General features: G+C 47.0%; 1 protein-coding gene across 1 annotated transcript; it reads left to right on the top strand.

Moving 5' to 3' along the window:
* The first annotated feature begins 5,123 nt into the window (after positions 1-5,123).
* On the top strand, positions 5,124-19,293 carry LOC144102491 (uncharacterized). The gene is made up of 3 exons (XM_077635754.1): positions 5,124-6,146; positions 17,483-17,604; positions 19,287-19,293. Exons 1-3 carry the CDS (start codon positions 5,241-5,243, stop codon positions 19,291-19,293), a joined length of 1,035 nt encoding a protein of 344 aa, XP_077491880.1. The 5' UTR covers positions 5,124-5,240.
* Positions 19,294-20,183: the final 890 nt, after the last annotated feature.

Here is a 20,183-nt window from a genome sequence, read left to right as displayed (position 1 = left end):
GAACAGTGCGAAAGACATAGCCGGAAAGCACAGGAAACACAGGATAAGCACTCGTCCTATGTTTTCTTTGCTTTCCGTCTAAGTCTTACACGCTGTTTGCCCCTTAAAAAAAAAGCTTCATCTTGACTGCCAGCTTGAATGCTAGTAATCACAGGTTTGGCATGTTGTGCAGACTTGTAGGCTCGATGCAGCCCTGGTTTGCAGTTTTCTGAAACACATTGCATAACTGGTGGAATGCACAGCAAGTGCTACACAAGACATTGCTCTTCGTAGATTTTACTGGACTAAAAAATCATGTTACGTGTAAAAGACACACGAGTATCACAGACGATGATGCCAACATGGCTGCGTTTGAAGTTGTAAAGGGATCCACAAACGAGAGATATTAACATTGTTGCATCATACCTTTAAAGGCGGAGCTCAAGCATCCGCCAAATTTTTTTTTGCCTGCATTCAACACTAGTTCAGAAGCGACTTTGGACGAATGCTGGCAAGCCTCATTTTTCCTCGGGTCTACTGAGGATAGAACATGTTACAATGCACACAATGGACACTTTACGGAAAAGCAGGAAAAGTAATGCGAAAAAAAAACGACTCAGGAACATGCAAACAACCTTAACAGACACAAAATCGAAGTGTTCAAAATTTATCCAGAATCCCCATATTATGGTGCCCTTCATAACTACAGTCACTTCAGAACAACTTTGCCCCACATATTGCAATGAAAGAAAACAAGCACTAGAAATTGCACCTTGTGCACCTGCCACAGCTGCAGGTAAACATTTGAAAGGAATGGAAAATAAAAGAGTATAGGAGGCTTTCACACCTGGCAGAGCTTAAATTACACAACTGGAAGAAAATAAACAGTGTGAAGCATCCGGGCCTGCAGAGCTTACAAGAAATAAAAAAATGATGCTATGGCACATGACAGAGATGATCTTGAATAAATACAAAAACAGAAACCTGACAGAGAAGCAGACAATGTAAATAAACAAACACATAAAACAGAAATTTTAAAAAGCAAACTAAAAATAGTTCAATGAGTCTGCACCTGGCAGAGAAGTAAATAATGTTCTTGAATAAATATAAACATATGAAGAGGTTCTTTCATAAAAATAAAAACAAGCAAATAATGACATAAATATGAACAATTCAATGTGGTGCAGGTGGCTCAAGCAGCTTTTGTAAGATTAGCGTCAGTAGGTTCACATTCTGGATGAGCAGCTCTTGCTGACCATTTGACGCCTGCACAGCATCTGTCACCTCCCATATGGCCTGCATGTAAAAATACTTCCAATTACAAATTATTACTGACAACCAATTTTGAGATCTCGCTTAAGCTCTATGTAAAATTTCAGGTGCTGAGATATTTTGGACAAAGTATGGCTGTAGAAGACTCGTGTCAGTTTCATAAACTCAGCTGTCCCAACCACCTCCCACAAGAGGCGTCAAAACAGAAGTAGAGGTGCTCAAAAGAGAGCACTGATATTTATGCTTCAGGTGACGGCTTCGACTCTTCAAAGTGCAGTGTGCGCAGCGAGTACACACCTCCAGCATGCTTTGCTGAAAAGCAGTGTCCTGGCGGTTCCGGGCGTCAGTAAGGGAATCCAAACGATGCGATTCATACAGCATCTGGCGCAGCACCTTATTGGCCCCATCGTCTCGCCGTCGCTTCCCAAGAAGGCTAGGCGTGGCACGTGTTGAGGGCTGCAGTGGGGGCTCTGGTGTGTGCTGCCATGAGGGCTGCGGCGAGGGCACCGGTGTAGCTGTCGGGAAAGAAAATGTGCTCATCACGTGGTGGAATACGCAAAACATTTGGTACAATGTGTTAGAGGACTTGACATAAATATACAGGACAGCAATCTTGGGCAGCATTGTAGTAGCATATTTCATGTGCACATTTGCTAGACTGCTAGGAGATGTCACAGCCTCACTGCAAGAGAAATAAACATTCTGCACTGCGTGGCAAAGCCAGAGAGAGATAGTTTTGTGTGTACTGTAGAATCTCTGCAGTATTTTGGCTACTGCTGCAAATGCTGCCAGAGAGTATAGTGCTATTACTTTCAATCAGCTGCCAGAAAGGGTAGTATGGAGCTTGAATAATGGAAAGCCAACTCACGGTCTGTGGGGCTCCGTGTGTCTTGTCGACAACTTGCTGAGGCTCCCCGTTCATCTCCTCTGCTGTAACAGGGTAAAAGGTGCGGCTGATTGGTACTGGCAAACCATGAAACTAAAAGAGCACTAGCAAAAGAGAAGCAATCAATAATGCTCAACCACTTGTCTATGCATTCCTGCACCTCCTCCGAGACTAAAATACACCACAGATGGAATAAACAGTGCTAGCAAGGCGCAAGGCAAAGACATCATGTTTTTAAACGGCCGACCCCTTGTTGTTGAGAATCGACGCAAGCTGGATCCACAGCTCGCGCTTTTCAACAGCTGTGTATGAGTTTGTTAGGTCGGCAGAAGCCCGAGCCAAGAGCGGATGGCTCTTCATAGACTCTATTACGATTAGCTCTTGCTCGCTCGGCATTCTTCGTGTTGGCGCCATTTCGAGACTATAATTCCCGCTTAGAGAATTGCAGCAGCGAATACAGCGGGGAAAACAAACAGGGAATAGTTTCTGTTCCGCTTTTCGAAAGCAGGGAATAACAGGGAAAAACCTTTGCTCTGAGTTCGGGCTAATATGTTTTTACAGGAACATATGCGTGTGCTGCGCTGCAGCAACTTATAGCACAGCCAAGAACGACCGAAAACGAGCAAGGTTGTTAGCGTGCGCCCAACCGCCTTGCTTGGTTCTTGCTCCTTCCCAACTGAATCATTTGTGCCAGACGTTTATGAAGCCAAAAAAGTTGATTTTATCCAACAAGCCGTGCTTCGTGGACGTCTTGTATTTGCTAAAGTGAAAGAAACAGAACCCAAATCATATGCTTGGCATGTGGCATCTTTAAACCAATAACACAGACTTACCTCAAGTTGTCTTCGTCGATTTTCGGGCCCGACGTTTCGTGCAGGTTCCTTTCTGGAGGCCCGTGACCTTCACTGGCTTCGATAATTGTTATCCGCTCACTTTGGACAACCAAATAGAACCTTGATTTCAGACGACGCCTAAAAAAGCAGGAACTAGCCGTGGGATCAGCTGTTTTTTAGAAGGCCGCCATGTTCAGTGTTTACATCTGCCAGCGCGCTCTCATGGCAACAAAACTTACCCACGAAAGCAGTTATTTGCAAAAGTGAATGTCCTTCTTGTTTTACTTCATGGCAGTGAGAGTGAAATACACTTTTATGAAAGAATAAAACAATGTTTATTTTATTCACTGCGTATTCTTATAAAAAAGTTAGCATACGGCCCCTTGCCGTGCAAATTGGCCTCTTGTCGTTCAAATAAGCGCTTCCGGGGCGGCACCCTACTAGCCATTGGTTGATTCCGCGTTCCGTCACGCGTTGACGTCTAGCCTTGTCGTCATGCTGTCGTCATTTTGACGTAACGCTCTACAACTTTAGAGCGAGTTCCGTAATTCGGGCCCAGGGCCAGGGCCGGAGCCGGGAGCGGGACGAGTCCTACCCACCCCTGGGCGGCCAGCAGTCCTGGGTGAAGCCGAAGCAGCAACAGAAGAAGAGCGGCGGAGTCAAGGTGAGCTGGGGAGCCGGCCCTCCCAAGGCGCTTTTTGCTCCGCACAACAACAACACAAACACACGAACAGAAAATGAAAAAAGGCTTGCTGCCGATATTAATAACATCAGGAAGGAACAAGAGCAGACCCGAGAGGAAAACAGACAGCTTAAGAAACAAATTAGCGAATTAAAAGCGGAAATGCAAGAGATGCGAAAGGCAGGCTGCTCGCCTGTCAGGGCACCCTCACCCCCACAACAGAGTGTAGAAAGTTTACAAACTAATGAAGGAGGAAACTCAACAATAGAGGATCTAAAGACATTCATGCAGCAGCAAATGCAGCAGATGCAGCAGCAGATACAGCAACTAAATCAAAAGATAGCCCTGCAAGATCAGAGCTTCCGCAACTATGTAAAGAGTCAAAACACACGGAAGACAGTAAATGACGCTAGGGACCGCCTCTATAATGAGCGCAGGTTTGGATCAGATTCCCAGGGAACAAACAACAGTACCAATACGATAACATGGCAGGACAACAACAACTAGAGATATGGCAGTGGAATTGCCGGAGCTACAGGCGTAATCAAGGGCTCTTACAGCAATTCATTAACACTAGAGGAAACCCACCAGATCTAATACATCTACAAGAGACAAATTGCACCCCAACCCTAAAAGGACACTCATGTCAGGAGAACGGAAGAACAGCAACTCTCATTAGGAACAAAATCACAAGCATAGCTCATAAGGAGTTTGAAGACACACAGCTAGAACACATAATAACTGAAGTGATTCCCAAGAGAAAAAGAAAAGCTAAAAGCACTTTTATAGTAAATTTGTACAGCCCACCTAAAAATAAAGGAGACTTCATTAAGCTTTTTGCGGAAGCAAAGAAGCTTGCAGGGCAGAATGCCCTAATAATAGCAGGGGACTTTAATGCGAAAAGCCCACAATGGGGCTGCAGTATCGAAGATAAAAAGGGGCGCGGCATCTGCACAGCAGCGGAAAACATAGGCTGCGAGTTAGTCGCAGATGAAACTCAGCCTACTAGACAGGGTAATAGCGTAAGCGTGGACAAATGTCCCGACCGAACCTTTGTCAGGGGCGCTAAGCAAGTCGAATGGGAGAACCTGCAAGAAAATCTCGGCAGCGACCACTACATCATTAGGGTCAGCACAGAGGCAGAAAGCATCAAAAGGAAGAACGGCAAGGCAAACTTAACTGACTCCATGGGATGCCTTCCGCACCTACTGCAAACAACTTAAGGACGACATAACTTCGGCAGAAGATTGGAGCCAACAGCTTAGACAAATCGGGGATCTCTACACTAAAGAAGTGGATCGAACAGAACAAGCACCAGAATTGTGGACAAGCGACTTCTCAGGCTCTGGGAGGCAAGACGAGGCCTGACCAAGTGGTGGAAGCGCCAAAAGCTAAAGAAGAAGATTGCCGAAATCACCAGGCAAGCAGTCCGCATGTAGCAAAAATTAGCGGCGGACAGCAGTGGCAGCAGTGGTAACAACGGTTGTAGCATTTGGAGTATCGGTGGTGGTTGGCCGCGGTCGTGAAACAAAATACGTTGGCAGTGGTGTGGACGGTAGGTGAGTGGGCGACACATCCGGCATCCAAGATGTCGTCGTCGGATACCCAAACGACGAATCGGACCTGGGAGCTGAGCCTGTACGAGCTCCACCGTACGCCGCAGGAGATGATCACGGACAACACCGAGATCGCCGTGTCACCGCGCAGCCTCCACAGTGAGCTCATGTGCCCCATCTGCCTGGACATGCTCAAGAACACCATGACAACCAAAGAGTGCCTGCACCGATTCTGCCAGGAGTGCATCATCACAGCGTTGCGCAGCGGCAACAAGGAGTGCCCGACGTGCCGCAAGAAGCTGGTATCCAAGCGTTCCCTGCGGGCGGACCCCAACTTCGACATGCTGATTGCCAAGATCTACCCGAGCCGGGACGAATACGAGGCCCACCAGGAGCGGGTGCTGGCCAAGCTGAACCGGCAGCACTCACAGGCCCTGGCTCACAGCATCGAGGAGGGCATGCGCATGCAGGCCCTGAACCGGAACCAGCGTGTACGCAAGCACGGCACCGACGAGAACAATGGCGGCGGCAGCAGCGGGCCCGCAACCCCTGCAGCAGTGGCAACCGCCACTGCTTGCGTATCAGTGCCATCCTCTGGCGGTGGTGCTGCCAATAGTGGCCACCAGGTGGCAAGCGCTGCCACACCAACCATGCCCACCTCCTTCTCGGCAGCGTCCGCACCAACAGCCAGTAGTACGGTGCAACAACAGCAGCAGCAGCAGCAGCAGCAGCAGCAGCAGCAGCAACAACAGCAGCAGCAGCAGCAGCAGCAGCAGCAACAACAGCAGCAGCAGCAACAGCAGCAACAACTACAACAACAACAACCACCTCTCCGGCAGACACCCACTCCTGGAAGCTGCAGCGATGCCACCACACAGAGCAGCACCAGCAGCGTCGGCTCCTCACAGCCACGAAAGAGGCCCAAGACGCAGCAGGGCGCTTGCAGGTCGCTAGGGGCGCATGTCGACGTCCTCTCCTGGCCAGGGGAACTCCCCCTGGTCGGCCAGCCTCCCCCCTAACCAACTTCCCCTGGACGCCTTCTTTCGGGGTGGCGTCGGCACTATTCCCGTGGCCTTGGTTCCATCGGATGGTGGCGACATTCGACTGAATAACCCGGATGCGGTTCAGACTGCGCTACAGGCGATTACGCCTCACTTCTTAAAAATCAGTGATGTCCGGCAGTACGGCAGAGGAGGCGTGGTGTGCAGGTCGGCCGACCAGGCCTGCATCATGGATTTGTTAACGTCCACAGCTTTTGGAAGCCAGTCGGTAAGCGCATTTATACCGCCGCACTTGGCGTGCTCTAAAGGGCTGGTGCGAGGGGTTGACCCACGCCTTAGCCCTAAGGAAACGCTAGAGAAACTCTCCTCCGCAGGGGTGATTTCTGTACATCGGTGCACTCGGGTCGTTGAGGAAACAAAACTTCCAACTGAAACGGTAATTGCCACCTTTGCGGGTCTCTCCTGTCCATCTGAGTTGAAGGTGTGGCCCCTGGTTTTCAGGGTCGATCCGTATTCTTCAAGGCCACTTCAATGCCGCAACTGCTGGAGGTTTGGCCACAGCGCGAACGCCTGCAAGTCGAGCTCAAGGTGCAGTGTGTGTGGTGGTAATCATGACCGTGTAGGAAGGTGTTCAAAAGATGAGATGTGTTGCTTGTGCAGCGGTAGTCACTCCGCCACATATTCTAATTGTCCTGCAAGGGTTGAGGAGGTTAAGGTGCTGGAAGTATTAGAAAAGCGCCGGTGCTCAAGGCGCGAGGCTATGGCTATTGTTAAGGAAAGGACGTACGGGTACTCAAGTGTGGCAGCACGGCAGACGACTGCGGTCGTGGATTCAAGTCTGTCAGATGCGATTGCTGCAGCGGTTGAAAAGGCAATGGCCAAGGTCATGGATCGGCTAGTGAATTCCGTAACAGAGTGCATATCGCAAGTCATGGTGGCGCAAATGACCTCTTCAATAATGACCTCCAATGCTGCGTTCAAGTCATCCGTGGATCCTGCAGTACCTACTAAACTCAGTGCGGAGACACCTTCCCTTGTTTCAATGCAGCCGCAAAAAGAGCGCACGCCTCCAACTCATGTACCTGAAGTCACGACCGGAGCAATTGATGGGTGTGTTGAGCTGATGGAGCTCGATGCTCGAGCTCAGAAACGTAGCCGGTCTCCTTTAGCTGTTGCTGGTCCGTCTAGCTCCCCTCAATCCAAAACAAAAAAGAGTAATTCAGGAAAAACTGGTCACCACAGCATTTTGGAAAAGGCAGTTGCTGCTGCAGATCTCTCGCCAGAATAGGGTCTCTGAGAGTGCTGCAGTGGAACTGCCGTTCCATTCAATCAGCTTTCACTGATTTAGTAACTCTTTCAAATCGATTTTCTCCTCATGTCATTGCGCTTCAAGAAACCTGGTTGTCGAAAGAGTTTTCATTTCAAATGGAACATTATCGAATTTTTAGAATGGACCGCCCATCAAGGGGGGGCGGTTTGCTTCTGCTGGTTTCATCCAGATTTTGTCACAAGGCACGATTGGTGTTTCAGCGGGTGGACGCTCATTGCGAAATTCAGGCAGTGGATCTTTCAGTTCCTGGTTTCCATCCCATTACTGTCGCAAATGTATATTTTCCATCTGGGGTTCATGACTCACGGCCATTAGATTCCTTACTCTCTGTCAGCAGATCACATGTGTTGCTTGTTGGGGATTTCAATTCGCATCACTTGACTTGGGGTTATCGAACAGACCAGTGCGGTTTGCGTTTATGGGATTGGGCTTGTGTGAATAACCTAAACTGTCATAACTCGGGTTTTCCGACCTTTCTCCGTGGGCACTCCCGATCAGCATTGGATTTAACGTTTTCAACACCAGGGGTAGCAGTTTCCTCCTGGACTCCGGTTGACTGTGCCACAAACAGTGACCACTTCCCACTCACTTTTGACATTGTGTGTCCGATGACTTCTATCGGCGGATTCAGTTGCACCCTAGTCGATTACAACAAGTTCAAAAGTTCACTCAGTTCAGAACTACACTCTTTGCCGAATTGGTCTCAGGAGAGCAGGGTGTTAGGCTTATGCTCTATTTTAGATCGGGTACGGAGGCAATCAGAGTTTACAGTGTGCGATAGCATAGGCACTTCTCAGAGCCCTTGGTGGAATGCAGAATGTTCAAAGGATTATAGGCGGCGCAAGGCAGCCTGGAAGAAACTTATCCATAATCAATGTCCCCGGAATTGGATCGATTATAAGTTTCTTGCAGCTACCTTCAAGCGCACAGTCGCTAGGGCAAAAGAACAATATGATGAAGAGAATTATGCCCATCTATCAAAATCTAATAACAGACAAGCCTTGTTTCGCTTTCTGAGGTCAAGGAACAGGCTGCCACCGCCTAACAACATCCCCTCTAATGTGCTGACTCCAGTAGAGCTTGCCAGGTCATTAGAAGAAATTGGCAAAGGCTTGGAACACCGTTTTTCGGCTGCGCTTTCTCGCCCACAACTGCTTGGGAATCACTATGATGATTTCCTTAATGTCTCGGTTTCTGAGCTCTCCCAGGTGATAAATCGGTTACCTTCTGCAGCTCCTGGTCCTGACCGTGTCACCTCTGCGATGATTAAAATACTGTTCGACGAATCCCCCAATGCTATATTGGAGCTGGTAAATTACTCTATTAGAACCCCATGGATCCCGGATGTATGGCGTGTTTCTAAAATTATCCCGGTGCTTAAAAAGCCAGGCGAAGGGTTGGTCTTAGACAACATTCGACCAATTTCATTGACATCGAACCTGGTGAAATTGGTTGAACGCGTGCTGTATGGACGAATCATGCCCATTATTACTGAAAAGGGACTACTTAACCCCTGTCAGATTGGTTTCAAGCCTGGGTGCTCTATATGGTGTGCGCATACTGACCTCGAAAGCCGTGTCCGACTGGCGCGCCGGCGTCGACAGTATGCTGCGCTGGTAACTCTTGACATCTCGAAAGCATATGACAGTGTCGAACATGGGCCTCTGATGTACAGACTACGTGCTCTGGGATTGCCAAGTTATTTTGTGGAATGGGTGTCAGCTTTCCTGGCTGACAGAGAATTTTATTGTTGTCAACGCGGAGTTTCTACAAGGAAGTTTCATCAATCTAGAGGTGTGCCTCAAGGTGCAGTTCTCTCCCCTGTTCTATTCAACCTCTTACTCAGTTCGATTCCGACTTCCCCTGACGTGACTACGTACGTGTATGCAGACGATATAGCTTTCTTTGCTGCTGCGAGTGATTTACATTCGGTGTATATGGTTTTACAGTCATATTTAAATTCCCTTGACCGATGGTTATCTGAATTACACTTAAGTCTTAATGTAAACAAGTGCGCTTTATTACCTTTTCCGGTTACTCAACAGGTACACATTTCATTGTCTTATCGTCATCATGTCATTCCTCAGGTATGTTCCCTAAAGTATCTCGGGGTAACTTATGATTCCTCTCTCTCTTGGCGGCCACATATAGATCAGGTTGCTGCGAAAGGGATTCGGGCGGTAGGCCTTCTGCGAAGGATGAGTAGCCCTCGCTGCGGTTTGCGCAGACATGCTCTGCTGCTGATTTACAAAATGTATATCCGGCCAATCTTGGAATTCGGTTGCGTTTTGTTTTCTGGAGCAGCTGCATACAAAATGCGCCCTCTTCTGCTCTTAGAGCGAGAAGCTCTGCGCCTGTGTTTGGGCCTCCCTAAATACGTGGCAAACAATGTTTTGTATCTGGAAGCGCGGGTGCCGTCTCTTACTGCAAGGTTTCGCCTTTTGACAGTACAAACGTTTTTAAAGTTTTGCGACTCGGACCAGCATGCATCCGAGTTGATCTTCCTAAGGCAGCGAGCGGAGTTCTTGGGTGTCGGATGGTCTCGCCTTCAAACTCCCCAAATCTGTTTCGTTGAATCTTTGCTGGGCCCACTGAATGTGCGAATACCTGAAATTGTTCCGGTGCGGTCCATCCCTGCAAATGTGTCTATCATCTACGATGATATTTATCCACGTAATGCAAAATTACTGCCTTTCTCATGGTTAAATGGTATGTTGCAGGATTATTTGTCGACCTTCAGCTCACATGTTGCAATTGCGACTGATGGCTCGGTGTGTGCAGAAAAGGCAGGTGTAGGTATTTACTCCCAGTCCCTTGTCTGGTCTTTTTCTCTCCGTCTCCAAGATTTCACTCCTATCTATCTGGCTGAGTTTCTAGCAGTGGTTCTCGCTTTGCGAAAGGTACCAGTTTCTTTATCAGCAGTAATAATAATTACGGACTCGTTATCTTTATGCACTTCCCTCTCGGTGTCCACTGGATTGCAGCTCTTTCGGATTCTAAAATTCCTGATCCCTCCACACATCACATTAATTCGATTTCTTTGGGTTCCTGGGCACAGGGGTCTTCTATTAAATGAATCAGCTGATGCTTTAGCGAAGGCAGCCCTGAGTGGACCGATTGTTGACCCGCTTCCAAAAACTGCTTACATCACGGCGGCACGCTTCCGACGGTACACTGTAATGAACGAACTGGGTGCATCAGCGCTTACTTCCTTGGACGACTTCCAGCACCTACTGTTCCCATGGAGAAGCTCAGTCTGGCGATCGCGCAATCTTGAAGTTTCCTTCACGAGGCTTCGCTGCCGAGTACCGCAACTAAATTTTTACCTATACAGGCCTGGTCTGGCGATCTCCCCATTGTGTCCGTATTGTGCGGAGCCGGAAACAATAGAGCACTTTCTTCTTTTTTGCCGTCGTTACTCATCGATTAGGAGGCGACTATTAGAAGTTCCAATACAGAATCTCAGTTTGCGCCTGTCTTCTGTGGTTGTTCTGTCTCTTGGCGCTTCTATGCTTGGCCATACCAATGGGAATGTTTGCTCTGCCGTTCAAAATTATCTACTGGAATCAAAACGTCTACCTTCATGATCTTTCGTCCTGCCCCTCCCATTATCAGCTTCTGTATTTCGGTTTTCACAACCACTTATAGTAATCCCTACCCCTTCTTTGCCCAAATTTTAGTTTGTATGCCCCCCTAACCTCCTGCAACCTCCTCGGCTACGAAAACTGTGCGATCCAAATTTTGGTAGGTCATCCCATGCTTGCCACATGCAACTGGTCATTTAAATAGTCACCGCCTGGTTATGGCCAATCCCCCTTGTGGGTATGTGCCATTGTGTGAGGTCAACAACAACAACAACAACAATATGCAACGCAGCTGGCAAGACAAGGGTGGCAGCAAGTACCTCGCTGAATGGCACCCTCAGCACGGCTAGAACGTGGCAGATCCTCAGAACACTCATAGATCCGAGCAAAAGCAAGGCGGGAAGCAGCAAATCCATCCAAAGGCTAATTCACCAGTACGAAGGTACAGAAGAACAGCTGCTCCAGGCAGTACGAGAGAATTGCTACGGGTAGGACCAGGTAGACGGCTACCAAGGCTACTACCAGGGCGAAGAAAACCCAACCACGGACAGACCCATCACAAGAGAAGAGGTCGTCGAGGCCATAAGGGCAACAACGAAAAATTCGGCAGCAGGGGCGGACAAGATTCATAACTCGATAATCCGAAATTTAAGCGACGAAGCAATCAGCCAACTCACCCTATACCTAAACAAACAATGGGAAGAAGGGACGGTCCCAGCGGAGTGGAAACACGCCATAGTCGTCATGATCCCCAAGCCCGGCAAGAAACTCCAAATTGAAAACCTCAGACCGATCTCGCTAACATCATGCCTAGGCAAGCTGTACGAGAGAACAGTAACCCGACGAATACAAACGCATCTAGAAGACGGAGAATGGTACCCCAACACCATGTTCGGATTCAGGGCAAATTTATCAACCCAAGACATCTTGCTACAACTAAAAGAAGAGGTACTCGAAACAATGCCAAAGAACGGGGAGAACGTTGTCATGGCCATCGATATTAAAGAGGCCTTTGACAACGTATCCCATGCCGCCATTATGGAAGGACTTAACACCACCAACTGCGGGAAGAAGGTCCATGACTACGTTAGAAGCTTCCTCATGGACAGAACAGCGACGGTAGGCCTAGGAGACCTGCGGAGTGACACCTTTCAAACGCCATGCAAGGGCACTCCGCAAGGCTCAGTAATCTCGCCAATACTCTTTAACATAGCGATGGTCAACCTCGCCAAGAAACTCAGCCAAGTCCAGGGGATTAGTCATGCAATGTACGCAGACGATTTCACCATCTGGACCACCCAAGGCTCACTGGAGGAGAAGCAGGAGGCGCTACAAGAGGCTGCCACCTGCATTGACGAATACACAAAACAAAGAGGACTTAAATGCTCCACGGAAAAATCTGAGCTCCTCAGAGTGGGTAGGCACCCTACGGATGCTCCACTCGAAATAAAACTAGAGGGCCGGAACATCCCGGAACAAAAGATGATCAGAATCCTCGGCATGTGGCTGCAAGGAAGCCGGAAGTGCAGTCATAAACTCAGACTGCTAAGCAAAGCGGCAGGACAAGAAAGCCGGATGATCAGCAGAGTAGCGCACAAGAGGTATGGCATGATGGAGGAGGACACACTCAGGCTAGTCAACAGCCTAGTGGTCATCCGGGTAACATATTCATTACCGTACCATGTGACTATCAAAGCAGAGAAGGAGCAAGCGGAGACAATATTCCGGAAGGCATACAAAACAGCTCTTCATCCCCCAAGAAATAGATCCAACGACAAGCTCATGCAACTCGGAATCAGTAACACCTTCCATGAATTAAGAGAATGCCAGCTCAAGGCACAAATACGAAGATTTAGCAACACGACGACTGGAAGGGCGCTCCTGACAAAGCTAGGTCGGGAAATAGAAAAGCCACAAAATAGCAGGGCCGCAATACCAAACCCGCTAAGAAAAAAGCTATGCATACAACCTATCCCCCGAAACATGGATCCAAACCTCCATGCTAACAGGAGAGAGGTTAGGGCAGAATTTTATGAGAGGAACATGGGGCATCGGGACAACACAGTCTACATTGATGCCTCCCTATACCCCCAAGCACACAAAAATAGCGCGGTAGCAGTAGTTGTAAATTACCACGGAGAACACATCACAAGCCTCACAGCCGAAGTATCTAACATAACGGAGGCAGAGGAGATTGCTGTCGCCCTGGCCGCGAATGAAGGATATAGGACAGGGAGATCCCTTAACATCTTAACGGATTCACAAGAGGCGTGCCGGAACTATACTAGAGGCAGAATTAGCAGCACGGCACTCAAGATCCTCAGTAGAGCTCTGCTCCCTGAGGGACGACCAATACACAACATAATCTGGATACCGAGTCACGCAGGGATCAGGGGCAACGAAGGGGCAGACAACCTAGCTCGAGGAATGCCCAGCCGAACAGGAACGTCATTACCCCCGGAGGGGCCCCAGATTAATTGCGGGGACAGCTATTCGGAATTATTAAACCTATATAAGGGGCTAAGATTCCAATACCCCCCACCACATAAAGCATTATCCAAGGAGGAAGCCACAGGATGGCGAAGACTGCAAACAGGCTCCTTCCCAATCATATACATATTAAACAAGATGTTCCCCACACAGTATAGCGCCACCTGTCCGTGTTGCCGAGCAAAACCAACACTATATCATGTCACATGGGAGTGCGGAAGAAATCAAGCATTCCACAAACACAAAACACCAAGTGCGGAGCAATGGGAGAGCCGGCTCACCAGCTGCGAGCTAGGGGTCCAAAGGGCCCTCATAGCACACGCAAGCGAGGTGGCCTGACTCAGTGGAGCCCTGGACTAGGGGCCCACCCACGGCCAAGGAGGACCCAAGCTTCAAGATGAAGACTTCGTCCTCTACCGCTACAAAGGAACCAATAAAGTTTTTCATTCACTCATTCGATGCGCAAGTTATGTTCTAATGTTTGTCCAACAAACACAGATATTGGACGCACAAACTATCAATTAATATATCCCATATATCTCTGGCAGCTTTAGTGCCGCATTCGAACATAAGAAAAGCCTGAATCCTAAGACGCATGTCATATGGAATTAATTTATTAAGGTTTTCCATGGGCAATTAAAGAGCTTTTTGGCGATAATGCGGCACATTGATAATGCGAAACATTCCCATCGTTTGTGATGTAACCACGAGGTAGTGGCGGTGTTGTGACCTTGTGACCTAGAGGAAAGCGCGAGAGGCATGCAAAAAAAGTCACGTGCTACGCCGCACGTGTTCTAGAGCGGCGCTCGCGCACACTTTTCCTTTCCTAAACTTCCTCCTTAATTATTGGTTTCGGCAAAACATACACTCGGTCATGAGGCTGAATATGCAGGCTTAAGAATGGCTTGGAGGATATGTTCTGTGTCCCGCTAAGCACCCGCCACAGGTTGTTGGCCTTTCAACATAGATGGCATGCCTTTGTCAAAGAGCTCCCGTCTGCAGCTCTGGCCAATTCAATGCCAGATTCAACTTAGTGCCGCCCATAAATTACCAGAGCCGGTGATCGTTGGTGCTTTTCTGGGCCCTGCAAAGCCAAACTCTGCCAATGAATTCCTTCGCCCTTTTGTTCTCAAGCTAAAAAATTTAGCTCGGGTAGGTCTAATGATCTCTGGCAAACTGGTTAAGGTAGAAATGAGAAGCTTTATCTGTGACGCACTGGCGCGCGCATTTATATTCTTGGCAAAATTACATGCTGGCTACGCAGTGTGCCCTAAATGTACTGCAGAAGGCAGTTTCAATGAGATGTTTTTTCCTACCTCATAATCGACGCTAAGAACTGATAAGTCATTCCGGAAACAGGAAGATTTTGAGCACCACCACGGTGTGTCATTGTTGACGGAACTTCCTATTGACTGTGTGAGCAACATGCCACTTGATCCCATGCATTTGCTGTACCTTGGTGTAGTTCGTAAGCTGATAAACTTGTGGTTTGCAAGGCCACTGACAGTCCACCTTGGTCCCACAGATCGTAAAGAAATAGCCAAAGGTGTCGCCCTTGAGGGTTGTGTTCCACTTGAGTTCGCTAGGAAACCTAGGACTCTGGATGAGAAAGACCGCTGGAAGGCTACAGAGTGTAGGCTTTTTCTGCATTACACTGGCCCACTAGTGCTATGGGAGTCACTGCCAAGTCCCATGCTTTTGAATTTTCTGACTTTGCATGCAGCTGCAACAATTCTCAGCACTCCATCACTTTGCCAACAGTATGCAGACTCTGCAGAAACACTTCTTCAGCATTTTGTGAAATGCTTTGGTAGACTTAATGAACAGGAGGAGGTATCGTACAACGTTCACTGTTTGTTGCATCTAGCAGCAGACGTTCGTTTGTATGGAACGCTTGACTCTTTTCCTGCATTTTCTTTTGAGAAGAACATACAGGCAATCAAAAAACTTCTTCGTAAACCTGGTCGTGCATTGAATCAGATATATAATCGCTTAGAGGAAAAACGTGCCTCAAAAGCACAGCAAAGTTACTTTGAAAGGCGGCCAAGGGAATTCTTGCTCGAAAATGATGATGTGGGAACTCTCCCTTCAAGCTGTAGACTCCCACAGTACAAAGAAATAAGGTTTCAATCCTTCACTTTGAGCTTGAGACCTAATGACGGCTGCTGCCGAATCAGTGAAGATGTCATTCTCATAGAAAATTTTGCCCATAGAGTGTCTGACTGAGAGTCGTGCATAGCTGTCAGGAAGTTCTGTGAAGCAGAACCATTGTACAATAGACCACTTGACTCAAGAAGGTTTGGCATTTCAGTTGTGAGCAAACTCTCCTCAATAATGTGTTGGCGTATTGAAGATGTCAAAAAACTGGTTAAGCCGCCGTTACCGGGATCGAACCTCGCTGCAGCAGCCACGTTTCCATGGAAGTGAAAGGCAGAAGTGCCCGTGTACTGTGCAATGTCAGTGCACATTAAAGATCGCCGAGTGGTCAAAATTATTCTGGAGAGGACTATGGCAGCTCTTTCTTCTTTCACTCTCACATTCTTCCCTTCCCTTGTGGTGTGGTCTGGGTGCCCATGACATAAGTGAGACAATAACTGTGCATTTCGTTTCCTCAGAAACCATTTTTCAGTTTTCAATTTTTGCATCAATAATGTTGTGCTTTCAACTTTTATTCCTAGATGGTGCCACAGTGCTCTATATTTCCTGGTTGACATGGTAACCATGTTCCACTGAAATTTCCAACAACGAGGTACACATCACTGTACCATAACCGCTCTGGGTGTGGAGACTGAAATGGTCGCTATGCTATACTGAAACTGCCTAATTAATGTTTGACGGCTGTAACTATGTCAGTTTTAGTGAGTCAAAAAGCGGCGATTTTCATTTTAAAAAATTCAATTTATATTTTTTTTAACTGTGTCCATATAAAAAGTTCAGAGCTGTAAATCACACAGAAATTGTTAAAAAACTAGGTTAATGCTGTCTAATCAAACACTACATTTCTGTGCACACCATTTTATTTTGTATCATGCTGAGTCAGTATAGTGTTCTATATTTTGTTTGCAAAGGCTTTACACTTTTTTTGAAAAAGAACTCTGTCTCATGTTTATTAATATTTCATAAAAATTTTTTATTCATATTCAATATTTGCAGACTTCTAATAATTGTGCATTTGGGTTGGTGGAAATTATTTCTTTGCCATGTTGCCATGTTTCTAGCATAAATCCAAAAAGTTTAAAGATTTACTTCCACTGGACAGTTATTCTCGACCGAAGGGCCGAAACTCGGCATCCAGATGTTTTCTGAAAAAAAAAATATTATTTTATTTGGTTAATACTAAATTTGGCGTTTGTTCCTTAGTTATAAACAAGCTCTGGCATCTTGGGCCCTAGGTTTTAATCAAAATGCTCTGGTTTTGAAATGCAGGATCAGTCATGGCAGACCACAACTTTGGCGTGTTTCCTGGACAAAGTCCACCTGATGAAAAGCGCCTTCTCAACCACAGTGTGCCATCCACTAGTACAAGCGTGAATACTCACCGGGACAAGCCCACGGGCAAGCAGATTCACCAGTGCACCCACTGCGGCAAGATTTTCCAGAAGAGATCTGACCTCATAGCGCATATTCGCACCCACACAGGCGACCGCCCGTATCATTGCAGTGACTGTGATAGCACATTTGCTTATAAGAACAGCCTGGTCAGACACCTGCGCACCCATACGGGTGATCGCCCGTACCGTTGTGACCACTGTGACAGAAAATTTGCAGTAAAGAGCAATTTGGACAAACACCTGCGCACCCATACAGGTGATCGTCCGTACCGTTGTGACCACTGTGGCAGTGCATTTGTAGAAAGGAGCCACCTGGTAAAGCACGTCCGCATCCACACTGGTGAGAAGCCATACCAGTGCCAGCTGTGCCCCATGGCATTTGCACGAGAGGAAACCCTTGTGGCACACGTGCGGTCCCACAGGGGTGAAAAACCATTCCAGTGCGACTCGTGCTCAAAGGCGTTCTCAGTTAAGTGGAAGTTAAAACACCACAAACAGACAAGACACTAAAGGAATAGCATTGTTCCATGGTGCCCTTTGGAACACGTTTTGGTAGCTATCCTGTTGGCAACCAGATAACAGCATTCTAGCTAAGTGACCTATGAGAAGTGTTCTATCCTAACATGGTACTCGACTACTGTCCCGAAACATGCAGGTTCGATCCTGGCTGCGACAGGCGCATTTCAGTGGAGGCGACATGTTGAAGGCATGTGTACTGTGCAATGTCGGTGCATGTTTAAAGGACCCCAGGTGGTCGAAATTACCAGAGCCCTTAACTACAGCGTCGCTCATTGCGTGAGTCGCTTTTTGATGTTAAACTCCATAAACCAAATGATACCCTATGTCCGTAGTTAGTTAAATTTCAAGCATTAATTTTTAATGCTGACACTACACTGGCACTGGGCTATTCCGTATCTTCTTTTGGAACCACTAGCCTACTATGCTTCCAGACTTATGTGGAGTAGAGGTAATTGTGACACATAGGGATGACATCACTTCCCATTAAAGAGAGGTTTTCAGTGATAATGTGTCCAGGATTTTTACCTCGTGTTCTCAGCTTTCTGATGAAGATCAGAAGAAGAAAATCTGGCCTTATTGTTTATTGTGTAATGGGACCGACAGGCGCAGCACAGCGAAGAAGCGGACGAGTTCAAGCGGGACAACGAAGAAGCAGACGAAGTGCAGCTGGGTTTTTTCGAACGACGCCTGTGAGTGTGCCCGTCGTGTCGCCGGTCAACCAAGACCAACCGACCTGTACTTCAAATAAACGCCTTGACACTTGGTGGAGGTGCCTCGGTTCCCGTCCCGGTCCTCATCCTGGAACTTCGAAGTGGAACGCTCCTCGTCTCCGCCACCATGCCGGAAGGTCCGAGTGAACCGAGTGACAATTGAGATTTATTGCCCTAAGCACACTTGTGTTACTTAAATGTTTTATCACTTTACGGATTCCTATTGCAGCAGCTCTATTTGCATAACGTCAAAAGAAAACATGCTGCTGTGTGATTTTTTCAGTGCGGCATTCTAGTTCTAGCAGAATGTATGAGAGAAGAGAACAAAAGATTGCATGGCTAGCTTTTGTTTTTAGGTTTTAAGAACTACTTTTTTTACCAAAAACATTGAAAGAGGTTCACTGCACTGGTATCACTTGTCAGATTGCTCTTTCTGTGCTGCATGCAAAGGGCATGTTTTGTGGAATATCGTGGCCTATTTTCAACCTTTTCGTTGGAGTAGCAGTAGTGCTGGAATTGTGCTTTGAGTTAGCTTCTTCGTAAGGCGTACATATTACGGAAGCTAGCCTTGTTGTATTTTCACAAGGTGTTTATCACAAGAAGGCTTTTGGGTTTGTCACCACTGATGCCAGTGTTGCTGTAATTGCTTTGATTCATCACAGGCTGTTCAGCCGATGCGTTTGTAGAAACAATCACTTCGGGGCAGCAAGAAGTCTTTCAGTGTGTTTACAGTTTACATTTTATTTCTTCTTGTGAGTATGAGTATTTTGTTGCACCTGCTGCCAAAAAGTGGTCGCGACATTCTGGCTGCTTGCAGTGCTTATTTCCTTTATTTGTGCTCTGTGCATCAAAACTCAAAAGCATTGGTACTCTTTGGTTTCCCATCTGTGTAGGTTTTAGCCCTCCCCATGATTTCTGGCATCACTAATTGCATTAGTCAGCTCTGTGCCTGCAAGATTACTACTCTGTGTGGTTGCATTCCCTCACTAGTGACACAACAGCGGACAGTTATTTTGTTGCTTTGGCTTGGAGAAAGATGCTTTCATTTTTTTCATCAGGAGTCATTTACATAGTTAGGATTGGTAACAATTGGATGGGCAGCAATTAGAACTGCCTACTTAAAAACTATTCCCCAAAGTGGTTGCATTACTGTTGTCTGAAACACTTGTGGAGAAACACAGTGCGGCATTTCTAGAGTGCAGCTCTAATCTTGTTTGACATGTATGCTGGTCATAAAGGTTCATCTGGCATAATTGTTTTTTTTTTTCGGGCAAGTTTAGCTCACAGTTGCGCTGTATTGATTGCAATAAAAATGGTTATGTGGCTCTTTCTTGCTGTACTGATGTTTCTCCACCAGGAAAAAAATGCATTTATTGCCAAGAAAATTGGATGAAAAATGTTCCCTCCACCTCATTCAAACTCAGGATATCAGGATCAAAACAGATCCGCCGTTTCTTTTCATAAGTGAATGGCAGTGTATCCTCAGCGATCCACATGAAAAAAATTTTCTTGATGCACTGCATATTTGCTTGCAAAGACGGCTGCTAGTAGTGACACCTATATTTCATGTCGGTAGAGTGTGGTGACATATCTATTTGGGTTAGCTTCTAATTGTCTTATGTGTCCCTTTGGTGTGCTATTTCTTGTTTTCATCAGAATTATATATTTTTCAGCCTAAATAGTATGTTCATGCCCTAATAAAGAAAATTTGTTAGTTTTTCTGGGTGTTTATTGCGGAAATGTGAGAAATTGTATACAAAGTGTCGTAATTGAAAACAGCAACGTAGATA

Source organism: Amblyomma americanum, chromosome 8 (assembly GCF_052857255.1).
Source record: "Amblyomma americanum isolate KBUSLIRL-KWMA chromosome 8, ASM5285725v1, whole genome shotgun sequence".
Classification (NCBI taxonomy): domain Eukaryota; kingdom Metazoa; phylum Arthropoda; class Arachnida; order Ixodida; family Ixodidae; genus Amblyomma; species Amblyomma americanum.
This window is presented reverse-complemented; position numbering and strand designations above follow the sequence as displayed.